The sequence below is a fragment of the Conger conger genome, chromosome 6 (genome assembly GCF_963514075.1).
Source record: "Conger conger chromosome 6, fConCon1.1, whole genome shotgun sequence".
NCBI classification, from domain to species: Eukaryota; Metazoa; Chordata; class Actinopteri; order Anguilliformes; family Congridae; genus Conger; species Conger conger.
In genome coordinates, this window is record NC_083765.1 from 26,197,357 (window position 1) to 26,214,787 (window position 17,431).

At 43.5% G+C, this 17,431-nt stretch overlaps 1 protein-coding gene across 1 annotated transcript; it reads left to right on the plus strand.

The window, feature by feature from the left end:
* The first annotated feature begins 418 nt into the window (after positions 1-418).
* Positions 419-16,166, plus strand: patl1 (PAT1 homolog 1, processing body mRNA decay factor). The gene is made up of 18 exons (XM_061245497.1): positions 419-548; positions 1,722-1,824; positions 2,048-2,415; positions 4,908-4,988; positions 5,391-5,591; positions 7,383-7,484; positions 9,686-9,772; positions 9,988-10,184; positions 10,519-10,663; positions 10,913-11,030; positions 12,256-12,353; positions 12,860-12,919; positions 13,019-13,164; positions 13,518-13,677; positions 14,296-14,421; positions 15,135-15,226; positions 15,378-15,527; positions 15,817-16,166. Exons 1-18 carry the CDS (start codon positions 534-536, stop codon positions 15,836-15,838), a joined length of 2,271 nt encoding a protein of 756 aa, XP_061101481.1. The 5' UTR covers positions 419-533; the 3' UTR covers positions 15,839-16,166.
* Positions 16,167-17,431: the final 1,265 nt, after the last annotated feature.

Below are 17,431 nucleotides of genomic sequence, written 5' to 3' on the forward strand. Positions count from 1 at the left end.
TCTGCTTTTATTAGAAAGGAAAAAAGGATATCACGTACCCCATAATAATCAGAACAATGTTGATTATATGCTTGCCTTGTGAAGGTAGGAAGTCAAGATTTGATTAGCTTTTCCTTCATAAAAAATTATGCCATGACATGCCTTTTAGAACTCATGACAAACTTCTGAAAAGATCATTATCTCGTGCGGACACCCTACTACTACTACTACTACTACTACTAGCATGTCACAATGAAATGATAGCATTCGTCCTATGTGAACAATAATGATAATATTTATAATGAAATGTGTTTGTCTTCGCCAAGGGGAGATTTGATTGTTTTTTTCCATGGTTATTGATGAAAGAGACGATTTTTTTTAGGTTGTATCGGCAAATAATGGTGCCATACTGGAAACTTGGTAACTTATAGCGCTCGCAAAACCTCGCCCTCAACTTAGGCGCGCGTCCACAAAGTGGCGCGTTCACAGCACTCGCTGCTGTGACACTGGGGAAAAACCTAGCGAAGCTTTTACCTATCCCGGATTCGACATACATGTTCCGTTTTCAGGTAATGCAAGTTTGTCGTAACTAACCCTGTTTGTAAACGTATTTAAGAAAGCGTTACCCTATGTAGCTACCATCTTTAAACGGGCTTATATATCCATGTCGGGAGCGGAACGAGATATTGTTTACAGGCATCACTCTAATAAATTCTCACTTGCGGCCTAAAGCACCGGCGTTTCCGTGTCAGTCTCCCCTTCGCCAGAGAAGTCAGGCCGGGCCATCTATGTTTCAAATGCACGACCAAGTAACTGTATTTGGCTTCTTTTTCACGATTGAGCGATTATGGTTAGTTGCGACGTATATCTGTTTTCTACGTAGTTTGATACTAACGATAATCAGAGTATAGAAACCAATAATAAAGAATTCTGAAACGAAATGCGCTCGTCTAGTTTGGTACGTTAGCTGGTTAAATTAGCTGGCCATCTTTACTAACCAAAGGAAAAGTGCGGTTTGTGTAACGTGAAATATGATGTAGCACTTTCCTATTTAGTTATATAAGAGACGTTAGATGTAATGGTAATCTTCAGAACAAAATAAGTGAAAGGCCAAAGCCTGTGATAATTGGCCTTTAGCATTATTTTATTGGACCGTAACATACAAAACGTTGCGCCAACGCATGCCTCCATCTAGCTAGCTAGACTGGTAAATGCTCGGGTTTAGCGACACTCTGGCATTACCAGTTAACTAGCTTACTTGCGCTGACATATTTTCACATGTCGCTAGGGGACGTTAGTCGTTTGCTAACAAGCGTAGCCTTTTTTTTTTTTTTAATTTTTTTTTTTTTTTTAATACCTCCGTTAACTGCAAGTTAACTGTGATAGCCAGTCTATTCCAAATGCGCGTAACGTTACTCGTCTGATCTGCGAACTTTGATGGAACCCCGCCACGAAGGATATATGGTCTGTGCGAACCCCCTTTTTTCCAATTTATAGTTGCATGCTGTAGTATGAGGAAATGTCGAACGACGGCTAGTTTTGTTTAGGGTAAGAACCATTGACTATAGCTTTACTCCTTGACAACGCTGACGCATACCCAGATTAAATTGAATCTTAAAAATACTCAGTGAAACGTAAGTAAGGTGGAAACTAGCTGTTTAGCCGGTGATCTGACCTGTCCGTAAATGCTGTTCAATTTACCAAATGACTGTTTTTATACCTTTTTTCATTTGGTCTGCTAGTCCCTGGATGATGACTGTACGCTTGAGGAGGAAGAGGGGCTGGTGGAAGAGGAAGATGAGATCGACCAGTTCAATGATGATACTTTTGGGGCCGGTGCAATAGGTAAGGGCCACTCTATCAGCAGGCTCTTGTTTGGGATCCTATCCGCAACATCCCTCTTCTGAAAAGCATGTGAAAAATGTTAGTGTCTTCAAATAATAAAACATAAGGCTAATGTTTCTGCTACATCTTTCTCATTCAAACTCTGCCTGGTCAGAAATTATGGATCCAAATGGAAATACCTAAAAATATATTAAATAAGCGTCTCTCTCGCTGTCTCTCTCAGACGATGACTGGCAGGAAGAACATGCACGTCTGGCTGAGTTGGACGAGCGAGTACGGGATGGGGTGGGAGGCAGCGGGGATGTGTCTACTGCATCCCTCCCTGCTCCTGCCAGATGCATCCCCTCTTCCCTGCCGCCTCCAGGGCTGGAAGAGAGGGGGGGTGGGGACTTGGCCGAATCCCTCACCAGGCTGATTCTGGGGACAGACCCTGCCATTGCAGGGGTGGGTGCGGCCGAACCTGACCGAGTCCGCCTGCCCCCGCCCTCACACCAGCAAGCCCCGCCCTCCACCCTTCCTGGTGCTTCGCATCCGCTACTTGGTTACCAGCAGCACCAGCATTTGCTACGCCGGGGGACGGCGCCCCTTCAGGTGAGTCACTGAAGGCACAGGCCACCTGTTCACCACCACTGGGCTCACTGCACCATAATGCGTGGTAAACGGACCACAGTGGGGGCGACATGGCTTAGGCAGTAAGAGCTGGCAGTCGTCTGGCAGTCGGAGGGTTGCCAGTTCGATCCCCAGTCCGGGCTGTGTCGAAGTGTCCCTGAGCAAGACATCTAACCCCCAAATGCTCCTGACGAGCTGGTCGGTGCCTTGCATGGCAGCCAATTGCCGTCAGTGTGTGACTGTGTGTATGAATGGGTGAATGAGAAGCATCAATTGTACAGCGCTTTGGTTAAAGGCGCTATATAAATGCCAACCATTTACCATTTACCAGTCCAGGTGCCTTAGCATTTCACTTTCAAATGTGACCGTTTTCCAGTCCAGTGCTTGTGTCAGTGAGAGATGGTGGTACAGTGAGATCATATTTTGGACTAATTGCACCATTTCTCAATGAAGAGCCTGATCCTGCCTGGATCACTACTTACCCCTTTAATTATTTAGCGCTGAATCCAGGTTTGCTCAGTATTCCATTTTCCAGCAGTCATTATGCCCTATTCTCAGGGCTTGACATTCACGTTTTGAGCTACTTGTCCGAAGGCTAACATTTTTTAAATTGTCTGAACAAAGGCCAAAAGGCCGACAAAGACTATGATCTGTTAAATTGACAACTTGTAACAAATTCAATCCTCTGTCTGTGTCTGTGTCTGTGTCTGTGTCTGTGTCTGTGTCTGTGTCTGTGTCTGTGTCTGTGTCTGTGTCTGTGCGTGTGCAAGCATGTGCACGTGTATGTGTATGTGTATGTGCTAGGGCTGGACAGTTTCCTAGTACTTTTTTTATTTTTTATTCATTGTGCCATTGATCTTAAATGGTGTCCTTGGACCACTGGCAGCAAAACATTTCCAAAACATCAATGACCCAGCGCCATATTTGACTTGGTATGAGGTGCTTCTTCTGGTATGCATTCCATTTGCCGCCAAACATTTCGATGGTGTATAAAGCCAAAACGTTCAATTTGGTCTCATCTGACCATAGCACTTTCGTCCAGTCATGTCTTTGTGCCACCCTTCCAAAGAAATGGAGGTGCCATTTCGTGTTAAAGCAGGAAGTGATGGGCCACAATATAGTTCCTTTTGACTGAGATTAACTAAATAAAAATAAAATTGTATTGCTAATTTCACTTTGTTTGCTTTTATTTACAATTTATTTAAAAGATGAGATTACTAAATCCAAAACTTTGAGAGTAAATGTATTGAAATAAAAGTATTGGTTTTATTTGCACTTCATTGTACATTGCTCTTGTTAAAAGCATCTGCTAAATGCTGTTAATGTAATGGAGTGTAGTTTTCCCATCTGTTTGAGTAGAATATATACATCGTCATCAGTGTTGTTTATTATATGCCGGCTTTTTTCTCCATTTTTATTAAGGGTGCCTATAATTCTAGAGCCCACTGTATGTCACTTGTAAACATTTTAGCTATGTGAAAGTAAAAGTTGTCTCTTTATGAACGTATGTCATTTCAGTGGTGTTTGAGCGTGTTCTCACTTGTAAATGGATATGGAATATATTGCACATTTCCCATGTCCATATCACAACTTCACTCTTGTCAAAACGGACACAAGTAGCCGTCCTTTAAACATGAGCCGACAATGATCAAAGTGATAATAATGGCGCTGATAATGGAGATGGTTATGATGGATTTTTTGTAAAGTTGGCATGAATGCTGATTTACACATTTAGAAGTTGCACCTTTGAGACCCACTATGCCGCCTTTGCTGCCAAGTATCCAGCTTGCACTGACATGTCAAACAGTGCATGAACTTCCACATCATGCAGCATCATATAAATGTCCAGATATTTTATCCTCTGTGCAGTTTGCGCTATTCAGTCATGTTCCAGAGTTGCCATTCTAAATCAACATCACCTGTTCTTTTTTCCATTATTTTTGTTGATTGTGTTACTCCTCAATTATGCTAAACAGAAATTAATTTCATAAAAAATGTCAGCCTTTGCGATTTTACGAATTGCGTTATTTTAAATCGCGGTTTCTGTGTGAAATAGATTCATTGTTCAGCCCTCGTATGTGCATGCATTTTTTTGAGTGTGGATCAGTGTGTGTGGATCAGTCATCCGTAAGATGGTGATGCTTAATTATAGCATGAGCTAACTAGGTGTCATATATCAGAATGGCCGAGATCATTTGAATCGGGAATAGGACCTGGATTAGAAAAGTGGAATTACCTTAATCCCCTGGACAAGGATACCGGTGTTTGTGCATGTGAAAATGAATAATTTCTGGAGCTAGAGAAAAGGCATATAAAGAACCAGCCTAACTCCTGAACTTCGGTGGGAATGTGGTGTTATTCCCCAGTCAATCTCTGGTACATTTTGTGTACATTTTTTTGACAGTTGGGAAAAACCTATTCCATACATTTCCATAAATGAAATCCTGTCTATCTGCTTGTGTTTTTCCTCTCAGATGAACTCTCACAGTATTTGGGAGAACAACATGGGCTTCGGGCCGGTCAGTGTTGCTCCTGGACTCGGTGCTCACATGGAGGTAACTGTGTAGCTCTTTCTAATCTAATAGAGTCTAATTCAGTTGGCGGTGAAATGGCTGCTCTTTCTGTTGTCACGACACCGCATTAAAGGATGAAATTCCTTTGAACTCCAAGTATTAATTTCAACCAATGCCTTGAATAATTAAGTTTATAAAAGCTATGTTAACCACTTAATTGTTCGGACTTCACCGATTCCAGTGGTAATCAAGTAATCAGAACACTAAATGTAAACGATTTCAAAAGCAAAAGTGTGTGTTAATAAAAAATCATGAATTATACTTTAGGAATTGTAATTAATGTTGGGATAGAAACTAGTATAATGCTGGACTGTCCTGGATCAGGGTTGGGAATGAAAACATTTTTCCCGTTGAGCATGCTCTGGTCATGTCTTTCACTTCCAGGACAGCCCTCTCATGTCCATTATCAAGGAGGTGGGGCTGCCTAAGCGTCCTCCACCAATCAGAAGCGACGAAAACCGGGACCTGTCAGAGAGAGTCCCGCCCCCTCGCGCTTCTTCGCCTGTGATAGGCAGCCCTCCTGTGAGGGCAGTGCCCATTGGAACTCCTCCCAAACAGCCAATGAGCCATGTGCTCAATCAACAGGTCAGTGCCCTGCTTCCCTGTTTGGGGAGAAATGCCAACTCATCCTTAATAGTGTGAAAAGAACTGATGGATGGATTGAGCTTACTTACTGATGAAGCGATCAGTTCATGTTAAGTGAGGCTAAGCTGTTCAGCAGTGACTTGACATATCCCTAAACTGGTGTCTACTCTCTCGCACACAAACACACACACCCTCTGTTTCCTTACTGTAGATGTGGTATAAACACATTTGCCTTCTGTACTTCAGTTCATATTGGCTTTGAGTTTATTGTATCCTATGTAATAAGAGTAATGGATTAGGGATGTTGCCAAATAGTTCTTCCATCCAAATTTCTTCAATATTATTTGTATTTGGAAGCTTATCCATATAGCTGTGATAATGAGTGGGGAAAAAACTGGGTCTCTGGCTTTCCTTAATTGACGTCAGATAAGAGGGGGCGGCGTTCAATTGTGCTCATGAGCCAGTTTTGTGGTAGAGTTATTGCTTGATGGACACGTTACACTGCTGAATAGTTGCATTTTGACAAGTAAAGTTTACTTATAATTAAATTCAAATTTATTAGTAGTATTATTATTATTATCATTATTATTATTATTATCCTTTATTTATACAGGGTAGGTTGACTGGGCACACGTGCTCTTTTTCAGCAACACCCTGTTAATGCCCCAAAAGTAGCCTAACATGCATGTCTTTGAATTGCAGCGGGAATTTAAAGTGCCTTTTCCAGCTGGGTGTGCCCGCCTGTTCTGATACTGAAAAGATCATGCTGGTGTTTTGGATACATTTTGTGTCGTCTGAGTAACATTGCTGCAAACCAATTTTCATTGGTTCAGCATACTACAGCGTTTTCCATTGCTGAATTAATTTTATTTACCTTCCCAGCAGTCATCGCTTTAAATTTCCTTATGCTATGAATATCTTGTACAGTTGCTTGATGGGTAATCCAATATTGATAGGTAGTCCAAATAATTTTTTCAAGTTAAGTTAGATTCCCGTTAAATTTTAAAGCGTGGATTGATAAGAGAAGAGGAAGAAAATGTAAGACGGAATTTTTAACCAGCTGATGACATTCTCTGTGCTTTGCTAAATGTCACTCCATCACAACAAGTGGAGTGACATTTAGCAGTGGCACAAAGAATACTTTTCTGCCATTGAGAAAGTTAAATGATTGTTAGCATTTTTTCTAAACTGACTTTATTATCTGAAATGGAACTATGGTTCTTTTAGCGGAGCTTGTTTGACCGGAGGAGTTTAACCAACATATTGTATTATTACCCCAGTTGTTTTTCCACTTGAATAGTAATTCTTTTTCATTGTATCTAACGTTAACAAGATTTCGGGGGTTGTGTTGCCTCCTAGGATATTTTGAGCTCATTTGCCTGGGTGCCATAAAATATTTAGCTCAATTGTTAGCCATCTACCTGTACATTTGCATAACATGTTAGTCTGTCGTGATACTTCATTATTATAGGCTAAAAGGTGATGGTGGAGCGATGCTTTAATATCCCAACAATCGGTGTGCCAATGACAAAAAAACAGAAGAGCCTGGATTGTCAGCCAAGTTTTTTTTTCTTTTTTCCTCCCTGTGACGCAAAGCCCACTTCCGTTTTATCCCAATACAAATATGAATACAAATAATTCTGTGTCAAATACATATACAAATACAAGTAGTGGCCTCTCTGTACACCCCTATAGGGCTGTTCCTGCTGTATAGTTATATTGCTGTTGTGCTTATTGACCCTATCTCTGTTTTAGTGGTAAGTGCACCCCTGCCTCTCTTGTCTGTTTCAGCTCCATTGCCCCACTGCTGTACATGTAAGAGCCCCAGTCCAGCACCGATACCCCCCTCCCTTTCCTGAACGCCTGTCCCCCAACACCTTGCTCAACATCGCTGTGAGTGTCTCCTCCCTTTCTGTCCATTCTTCCTCAAATTATTCCCTCATTTTTTATTCTTATTATTGTCAACATTATTGCCAAAGCTTGCACTGTCCAACTCTCAATGCCGTCTAATATTTTCCAACCCCATTGGACCCCATTTGTGCTAAAATCACTAAATGCAGCTCAGAAAGGCAGTTCTTCATAGATCAAATTGCCCTATAAACAAGATATTTAGGATGCCAACTAATTTGTCAAAAATATCAGCTGGAAGCTTGTAATTCTAAGGTTTGGATTTGCGTACAGTCACTACTTTCCACATATCAAAAAAGCAATTCACTCCGTTTTTTCGGTAAGAATACAAAGATTGTAATTAGGGTGCAAATTTTAAGAAATTTCCTTGATCGGTTTTTGGTCATATTAATAAACCATCTCAAAAAACAAAAGTTAGTAAACAAAACATCTTGGCAAAATGTCCAGGAGACCTGCCATCCTCAGCGACTAATGCTAGGTATTACAAAATAGTGTCAGTCTGCTGGCAGCATCTGCTGGAATTAATGAACATTGCTGCAGTGTATTTGGAAGTATAATCCAGTATCTCTGTGAAGTAGTTTGGCTGGATGCAAGCATATATGGTAAATGGTAAGCAATAATATTGCACCTTTATCCAAAGTGCTGTACAATTGATGTTTTTTTTTTATTTCACCTATTCATACACACACCAATGGCGATTGGCTGCTATGCAAGGCTTAGGTGTCTTGCTCAGGGACACTTCAACACACCCAGTGCGAGATTGAACCGGCAACCCTCCGACTGCCAGACAACTGCTCTTGCCATCTGAGCCAATGTCGCCATCTTATAACTATAATGTATTGAAGTAGAAAATGCGTAAAACTGCAGACTCGCGGTTGCAGTTCGCTGCAGTTGCACACCGGGGACCGGGGTTCGATTCTCGGTCCTGCCAAAAGCCAAGTTTGGCCGGCTCACGTGGAGCAGCAATAATTGGCTCGCTGCTCCAGAGGGAGGGACTTGGCAGGGTTAGTAGATCGCCGCACAAAAACAGCACCTCGGGCGCCTCGGAATCAAGGTTACAACTTGGTAGGCGAGACGGCTTGAAGAAGGCGTGTTGCTCTCCCGTTGGCCGCCGAGGGACGGGGTGTGGGCGGTGTATCTAATACTAGCTCTAATTGAATCAGACGGGGTCCAATTGGCTACCAAATTGGGTGAAAAAGGGAAAAAATTCGGATAAAAAAAAAAAAGAAAATGTGTAAAACTGTGGAAGTATAGAAAATATTGACAAAATGCTGATAATGAATATCTCCCATTAAGGACAGCGTAAAAGTTAATGTTACTGAATGGCTGGTTGAAATAACAGTAGCTGGACTAGCTGCAAGGTTTAAAAATAAATAAATAAATAAAAACCCAAGAAGTGCTTGCTAATGTTACCTATGATTGTTGCCTAGAGCTAGTTTGACCAAATGTTAGGCAGTCTAACTTTCTGGCAGCTCAGTTTATAATGCTACTTTCTTATCCTATCTTAATTTCGTTTATTATTTCTCTTGTTTTTACTGTTTTTCCTTCACATAGACACCTGCACAAGGATGCATGCAGGCTCATATTTCATTGCCAGCTAGCTAGCTGCCTACGTTTCTTCTGGGTGCTGAAGCCTGCCATGCTTTGGGACTTGTAGCTCTAAGTAGTTGTACCTAAGTGTTCTTCCCATAGAAGTGTGATTCGCCATCAGCCACACTGTTATCATAGAGTTTAGTGAATGGATGTTGGTGGAATCACAAATTAGTCGATTGCTCTTGTTCTGTGTAAATTTAATGCTGTTTTGTATGCTACACAGGGCATGAGCCACCTTCTGTATAAATTAAATTATAACTGAATTTCACCAAAACAACAGGGTTGATATACCCCAAATTTGATCATTTAATTTAATCAATAAAATTTCTAACTGCAAATCATTTATCAACAATTATTCATTAGCATCCCTAATTATAAAGATGAATTATGCTGCTGACCAAAAAGTGCAACGACACGATAAATTAATTCAGGTTTCAGTCCTTTCATAGGATGTGTTGATCATAATTTTTTTTTTTTAAATGACACTGGCCTTATGCACCAAAATGTGATTTCAGTTTCCTCACCATGAGTTCATTGGATTTTCTGTTGGTAGGTTGTGATTTGTTATGAGTGTCCATGTCTGCCTGTTCCAGAACTCTCCACTGTGCAGACACCCATTTTCAGCTGGAGTGGGCCCCGTCCTGTCCCAGATCCAGCGTGCCCAGCTGCTCAGCTCTCAGGTAAGAGGCACCTCACTGCAGTGCCCTCTCTCATACCCGTCAGTCCACTTCCTACCAGTATATCACTCACGTGCTTAACGTTCAGTAATATAATGGAGTAATTCGTAATGCAAAATTATTTTTCTTTTACTCCTGATTGTACAAGTAGTAATGTATAATGGAGTCTCTAACAGTACAGCCACATATCTTCCTCCCTCACTCTTCCTTTCCCGCAGGTGGGGGCCTTCCCCAGGGGTGGTCCTGCTCCTCCTCTCTTACCTGGGGGTGGCGGGGGGTTCAGACCATTTTTCGGGCAGCCCCCTCCAAGGGTTGGACCCCATATCCCCCCGAACCACAATGCAGTTCGCCACAACACCACCCACCTCCACCCTCAGCATCGGAGAATGCTGACGCAGAGGCTACAGAGCAGAGGGTGAGTGTTTGTGTGCGCGCGCACTCCTCCCTTTGTCCCCCCCTCCTGTCCCATCTCCTTTTCCTGGCCCCCCCTCCCCCAGTCCTCTTTTTTCTCTTCTTCTGTGATAGATGGATACTTTGTATTAAGTTACCTTATTTGTAGTCTTTCATTGTGGTTTAAAGTGAGCAAATCACATTATCCTAATTCAGTGCTAAATTGTGCTTATTATAATAGCATATTTAGTGTTATAAATAATAGCATAAATAAAGTCTGTGGTGATTAGATCATAGCCAGGACTACCTCGCTCACCCTCACCCACTTTCGGTCTCTGTTTCTGTCATCCCCCCAACAGTGACAGAGGGGGCAGAGTCGGGGACAGGCGGATCAGGGACCCTTACAGTAACCTGATGACACAGCGGGAGAAAGACTGGGTGGCCCGCATTCAGATGATGCAGCTACAGAGCACTGACCCTTACCTGGATGACTACTATTACCAGGTTGGCATGGGGCTAATTGCTCAGCTGTCAGCCATCCCATTGGGCACAGCTTATGCTGCCGCTGCTGATTGGTTAAAGGCTGCAGGCAGGGAGCACAGACTTGCTCCTTTGTGGTGATGCGTGCATTTCAGTGTGTGTGTTACGCATGCGTCCGCAGCTCTGCATTATGGGCGGCTGCAGCTGTTGTGTGAGGCAGACCCGTAAGTGGGCAGCAGTTGAAGGGTTTTTAATTATTATGTTGTTGCACAGAATTACTACGAGAAGATGGAGAAGAGGCAAGAGCGGGATAGGGACAGCAGCAGGAAGGAGCACACTACCAAACTCATCACTCCCCAGGTGGCAAAACTGGAGCACGCTTACAAGCCAGGTAACCCCCTCTGCTGACCTGCCCATCACATCTGAAGATATCCTACTGGTAAACCAGAAATACCAGCTGTACCATGTGATAAGTAATAATAATACACTTTATTTATATTGCACTTATCCAAACTAACAGTACGTCACAAAGAAAACCTGAGTGAGACAGACAGTGAGTGTGTGTAGGTGTGGGTGAGACAGACAGTGAGTGTGTGTAGGTGTGGGTGAGACAGACAGTGAGTGTGTGTAGGTGTGGGTGAGAGACAGTGAGTGTGTGTAGGTGTGGGTGAGACAGGCAGTGAGTTTGTGTAGGTGTGGGTGAGAGACAGTGAGTGTGTGTAGGTGTGGGTGAGAGACAGTGAGTGTGTGTAGGTGTGGGTGAGACAGACAGTGAGTTTGTGTAGGTGTGGGTGAGAGACAGTGAGTGTGTATAGGTGTGGGTGAGACAGACAGTGAGTGTGTGTAGGTGTGGGTGAGAGACAGTGAGTGTGTGTAGGTGTGGGTGAGACAGACAGTGAGTGTGTGTAGGTGTGGGTGAGACAGACAGACAGTGAGTGTGTGTAGGTGTGGGTGAGACAGTGAGTGTGTGTAGGTGTGGGTGAGACGGACAGTGAGTGTGTGTAGGTGTGGGTGAGACAGACAGTGAGTTTGTGTAGGTGTGGGTGAGAGACAGTGAGTGTGTGTAGGTGTGGGTGAGACAGACAGTGAGTGTGTGTAGGTGTGGGTGAGACAGACAGTGAGTGTGTGTAGGTGTGGGTGAGACAGACAGTGAGTGTGTGTAGGTGTGGGTGAGACAGACAGTGAGTTTGTGTAGGTGTGGGTGAGACAGTGAGTGTGTGTAGGTGTGGGTGAGACAGACAGACAGTGAGTGTGTGTAGGTGTGGGTGAGAGACAGTGAGTGTGTGTAGGTGTGGGTGAGACAGACAGTGAGTGTGTGTAGGTGTGGGTGAGAGACAGTGAGTGTGTGTAGGTGTGGGTGAGACGGTGAGTGTGTGTAGGTGTGGGTGAGAGACAGTGAGTGTGTGTAGGTGTGGGTGAGACGGTGAGTGTGTGTAGGTGTGGGTGAGACAGACAGACAGTGAGTGTGTGTAGGTGTGGGTGAGACAGACAGTGAGTGTGTGTAGGTGTGGGTGAGAGACAGTGAGTGTGTGTAGGTGTGGGTGTGACAGACAGTCAGTGTGTGTTGAGAGCTTTTAATGGACTTGTCACAGCGCAGTGTTCTCTGCATCCCACAGTGCAATTTGCTGGCTCCCTGGGGAAGCTGACCGTGTCTAGTGTGAACAACCCCAGGAAAATGATTGATGCCGTAGTGACCAGTCGTACTGACGATGAGGTGACCCTTTTTTCCCTGCTTACCGTCTGTGTATGTGTGTTTGCACTCACGCACAGGAATCATCTCTCCTTCCTTTTCCCCTTTCACTCACCCACACTCTCTTAGTGCTCCGATCGCTCCTGATTCTGTCATTCTTTTCTTTTTTCTTTTTATATATATAGCGCCATTATCCAAAGCGCTGTACAACTGATGCTTCTCATTCACCCATTCATACACACACTCTCACTCACACACCGACGGCGATTGGCTGCCATGCAAGGCGCCGACCAGCTCGTCAGGAGCATTTGGGGATTAGGTGTCTTGCTCAGGCACACTTCGACACAGCCCGGGCGGGGGATGAAACCGGCAACCCTCCGACTGCCAGACGACTGCTCTTACTGCCTGAGCCATGTCGCCCCATTCTTTCTCTGACCATTCACCGTTCTCACATGCTCATGTCTTCTTGATGACTCACTTATCACTGGATAAATTCTTTTCACTTTAACCGATCCCTGTCTTGTCCCCAGGAGAAGAGGGAGAAGCAGGTCTGGAACAAGCGTAGGCAGATCCTGTACACAGTGGAAAAGGTAAGCGAGCATTCAGTCCGGAAGACCACTTCAGTGGAGTGTAATCCATGGTCATGCCACCCAGTAAATCCACTACCCCCCACCCCCCCCTACGTTTAGATGTACAGCCTGCTGTTGGAGGTGCAGGACTTTGAGAAGAAGTTCATCCAGACTCCAGAGGAACAGAGAGAAGCTCTGCTGGAGCAGCACAAGACCCATACCCTGCAGCTATACAACACGCTGAGAGAGAGGGAATGGGACGACCGGTGAGACCTTTCGTTTGTACACAGCATTGAGGTAGAATGTAGGAGAAGACGGTGGACAGATGAGGGAGTGAGTGTTTAGTCTAGATCCGCTGGTTGAGGTTGTTCTTGGACCTTAGATGAGCAGGTTCTCATCATGACATTCGATTCCCATATCCAATGTGCTTTTACTATGCTTGAATAGACTTTAAAGCATTCTTTTGCGCCTCGAGTGCCTTTTCACCCATTTGCTTCTTTCCACTTTTTTCATAAGTTTCAGATTCTTCATTGGATTCTTAAAATGCATATCGCAGAGCTTAGATGGTAAATTGTGTGCCAGAACATGAAACATTTGTATTTCCTTTCTCCTCCGCTAGGGTGAGTGACGAGCAGTGTCTGATGATCATGTCTGTGAGGAAAGGGAAGCGGCTTGTCTCCCGGCTTCTTCCCTTCCTGCCCCCACCGCAGGCCGCCGCTGTTGTCATGGCAATCGCCCGGAACATGCCGGCGCTAGCTAAGAAGGACAAGCAAGACCAGGTGTGTCCCGTTGCAGCCTGAGGAGATGGGACGAGTGTTGGGGAGGCATGCAAAGACTAGTGGTGGACCTACATGGGTTTTTGAATGGCCGATTCCAATACCCATATTTCGAGAGCCGGGCAGCCCATATACTGATTATTTTTTGCACCTGATGAAATGCAAAAATGTAATGACAACCAATGACTCAAAAATTGCTGACGTTTCTGTCTTTATAATCCTCACGTATGGCGCCAATGTGATGTAGCAGTATAGCTGCAAAAAGTAATCAGTCTCATAAAATTACTTGTATCTTAACTATATAACAAAAAGTATAATTGGCCAACTTGTGTATAAAATAATTGAGTTGTTACTATAGTGCCTGACCAGTAATAAAGTAAACATTTTCCTAATAAAGTGCTCGTGAGTGTATGTCCGTCTATTTGACTTAATTTTGCTTGCTGCGTGTCATCAGTCTTCCATCATTGGCGACTTAATGGTGGTAGCCACAGTACAGTTCTGTGGTACGAGCATTAGTTAAAAATTAGGTTGACCTCTAGTAAAGACCTATAGAGCTGGGGCAGGCTGCAGCAGCAGCAGTTTCTCTGGCCTGCAATGTGTGTCTCTCTCTGTCCTGCCCAGGTGCTGTGCTGGCTGGTGGAGCCAGTTGCTGTGGTCATCCAGTCTCTCTCCAGCTCTGCCCTCACAGACCTGCTGCAGGAGCTCCAGGGCAGTGAGGGCCAGCTCCCCCGTGTGCTGCAAAATAAGGTAAGCCCACGTACACTGTAGAGCTGCATTACCCATGGGAGCTTCAGGTTGCTGTATTTGTACCTGTAGGGTAGATTTGGTTTGCAGTAGACGAGTCATCCGCCTTGACACACATTTTAGAAATGACAGATAGTAGACAAACATAATTTTAAAAAAAACACGACATAACTCAACCACATTTTGAATTAATTCATGAAAACTTTATTGCTCCAAATAGAAATTGTTTTACACAAGAACCTTAGCATGAACACACAATCATTAAATAATAATTAAACATTAAACATTCAACATTCAGCAAAACAAATTTGACCCTTTATTGCTACATTGTAGACCTGGACATAAATGCTTATGTACAGAAATGAAAACAAAGCTCCTTCCTAGTTTTTAAATGTATATCTTACTTTTTTGATTGTACTTTTATCATTTTTATTTGATTTCAGGTATACCACTTTTTAAAAACTTTTATGAATCTGTTTTATGTGATTTTTGTTTTATTTCTGTAAAGAAGATTTCCTTCCATTTTACGGCGTGAAACGTGCTACATAAGTAGTATATTATTTTTCACCACGACCCCCAAGTCATAAGCACAACCCAGCTGCCCTGTTATTAAAGCCTGGGCAAAAGCTGTCTAATGTTGAGCAAAACATTGATGGCCACAAATTCCTAAATGCCTCTGGCAGAGGGTTACAATATCTCTCCCCCCTCCCCCTCAGTTTGGTGTGACACTGCTGTACCTGATTCTAAGCGAGGGCGAGAGGATGCAGAGCTCTGATCCAAACTGTCAGTTAATGGATGACAACCGATGGTAAGTCAATGCAATAGCCCACCAGCAACTTGAGAAATGTTCTACATCATTGCTTGTATAGCATAGAATGGAATGACTATGTGTGTTATAATGGAATCTACAGTCCGATGCCTTTCTCTCTCCTTCCACCTTCTCACTGTCTCTCTTTCAGGACAGAGCTGGTGTTCTCTGTGACCAGGGAGCTGTTGAACGTCCCTCCCTCCTCTCTTTCTCCTCCACTCTTCACCCCTCCAAACCTCCTCTCGCTCTTCTCTCGCTATGTAGACCGACAGCGCCTGGAGCTGCTTCAGGAGAAACTTCAGTGAGTCTGACTGATCACGCACACTTACCCGACATCCTTTCCCATGTCTCCTTTATGGTACCTGCACCGGCAAGATGAGGCAACATTAAGATGACAATGTTTTATGGATTCTAATGCTGATATATTTGAATAGTATTTAAAGTACACGCATGCACATACACTGAAACCTGCACTGTTAAAATGTGTATGCGAGTTGCTCCACCTCATACATGCACTTGGGTACACAGTGGGTGTTTTTAATCCTTCTGTCTTGCTCTTTCTCCCTTTCTTTCCCCTCTTTCTCTCGAAGGATCTCAGCTCTGTCTAGGTAGAAGTGGCTTCACACATCACGAATATCCCTTTGAGGAATGGCCGTTTGTGCATCTGTATGTGTATTCCTGTCTGAGCGACTGGTCAGGGAGTTCTTTGGTTGATACAGATTTTAATCCTGCAAGAAATGTCTCACTTTTTTCTTATGTTTATTAGGTGTGCGTGCGTGCATGTGTGTGTGTATGTGTGCGCGCGTGCGTGTGTGCACAGGCGTGCACCCTCATGCTAGCCTGTGCGAAGAGATTCAAATGGAAGTCACATTTTTAAAAAATCTTGTTAACATGATGCCCATTAATGAAATTAAAATTATTTCTATTGTATAAAGTTGAACCATCTCTTGGTCAGTCTGTCGCCATTCAGAACGGGCTTGACTGAAGCCCACAGCCCAACTGCTAGACTAAAATGCACACCTACTCGGGCACCCTACCTGTGCCAGAAGGACCTGGAGTCTCTGGGATTTGTCACCTGCTCCCTGATACTGGCAAGATGTCCTGCGAATCTGCAGTCTGCAGTACAAGCGGAAGATACATTTTTTAATTAGTATTGATCCCATTGAGACAACGAGAGGGAAAAAAGGCCATTATTGCATGTGAGGGAATATATAATGTCAGAGGAAAAAAATTTTTTGGGGGTACTTTCCCTTAGAAATTTCCATTGAGTAAAGTGTCTTATGCAGAGATCTAGTAGCCGGACCTGCCAACTATGCCCAAAAGTCCAGTACCACATGAACCTCCCCAGTGAGTAAAGTTGTAACTAAGCCCACTGGCACCATTGATGCATGCACAGTGCCAACGGTTACATGTGGATTTCAAAAACCACTAGCCTTACCAGCCAACTGTGTCTGAAAATGGCAGCACCACACAAAGCTCCCCAGTGACTAAGGTTTTATCAAGTCCCACTGGCACTGTTAATGCATGCTCAGTGTCACCAGTCACGTGTGGATTTTTGAATATGCACTATTGCACCTACTAATCATCTCCAGGACTATACACCGTTTAGCTGTAGGATTGACTAAAGAGATAAGTTTTGAGCCTACATTTAAAGGTAGAGAGTGTCCGGGGAGATTATTCCATAAAATCTGAGCTCTATAACCAAATGCTCTTCGTAATTTTAGATATACTTGGAATTTTTAAATAGCCAGCATCATGAACAACATAATCTTGGAGGAGTGTAAAGAATAAGTAACTCACAGATTTTCTGGAGCCAAGCCTTTTAAAGCTTTAGAAGTTAACTGGAATTTATAATCAATTGTAAATTTAATAGGCAGCCAACGACGGGTTTTGAGCGCCAGACTTGTATGCTCAAATTTCTTGGTTGTAGTAAGAACCCTGGCACATGTACAAGTTGTAGGCATTTTAGAGCTGAATTGATTTAACCAGACAGTAAAAATCATAGTAATCCAGCCGTGAGGAAACAAATGCAAGCACCATCTGTTCAGCGTCCTGGAGGGACAACCTCTTCCTTAAATTGGAAATCTTCCTCAGGTGGAAGAAGGCCACTCTGATCATATTATCAATATGGGCCAGGAAAGACAATTCTGAATCTGAACCCTGGAGTGTTCAGAGGACATTACATTACATTAATGGCATTTGACA

Bases quoted from the DNA above. Each gene is read 5' to 3' on its own strand.
- patl1 (XM_061245497.1), top strand. The intron at 1,825-2,047 runs GTAAGGGCCACT...TGTCTCTCTCAG, and splicing joins TTTTGGGGCCGGTGCAATAG to ACGATGACTGGCAGGAAGAA. The intron at 9,773-9,987 runs GTAAGAGGCACC...CCTTTCCCGCAG, and splicing joins CCCAGCTGCTCAGCTCTCAG to GTGGGGGCCTTCCCCAGGGG.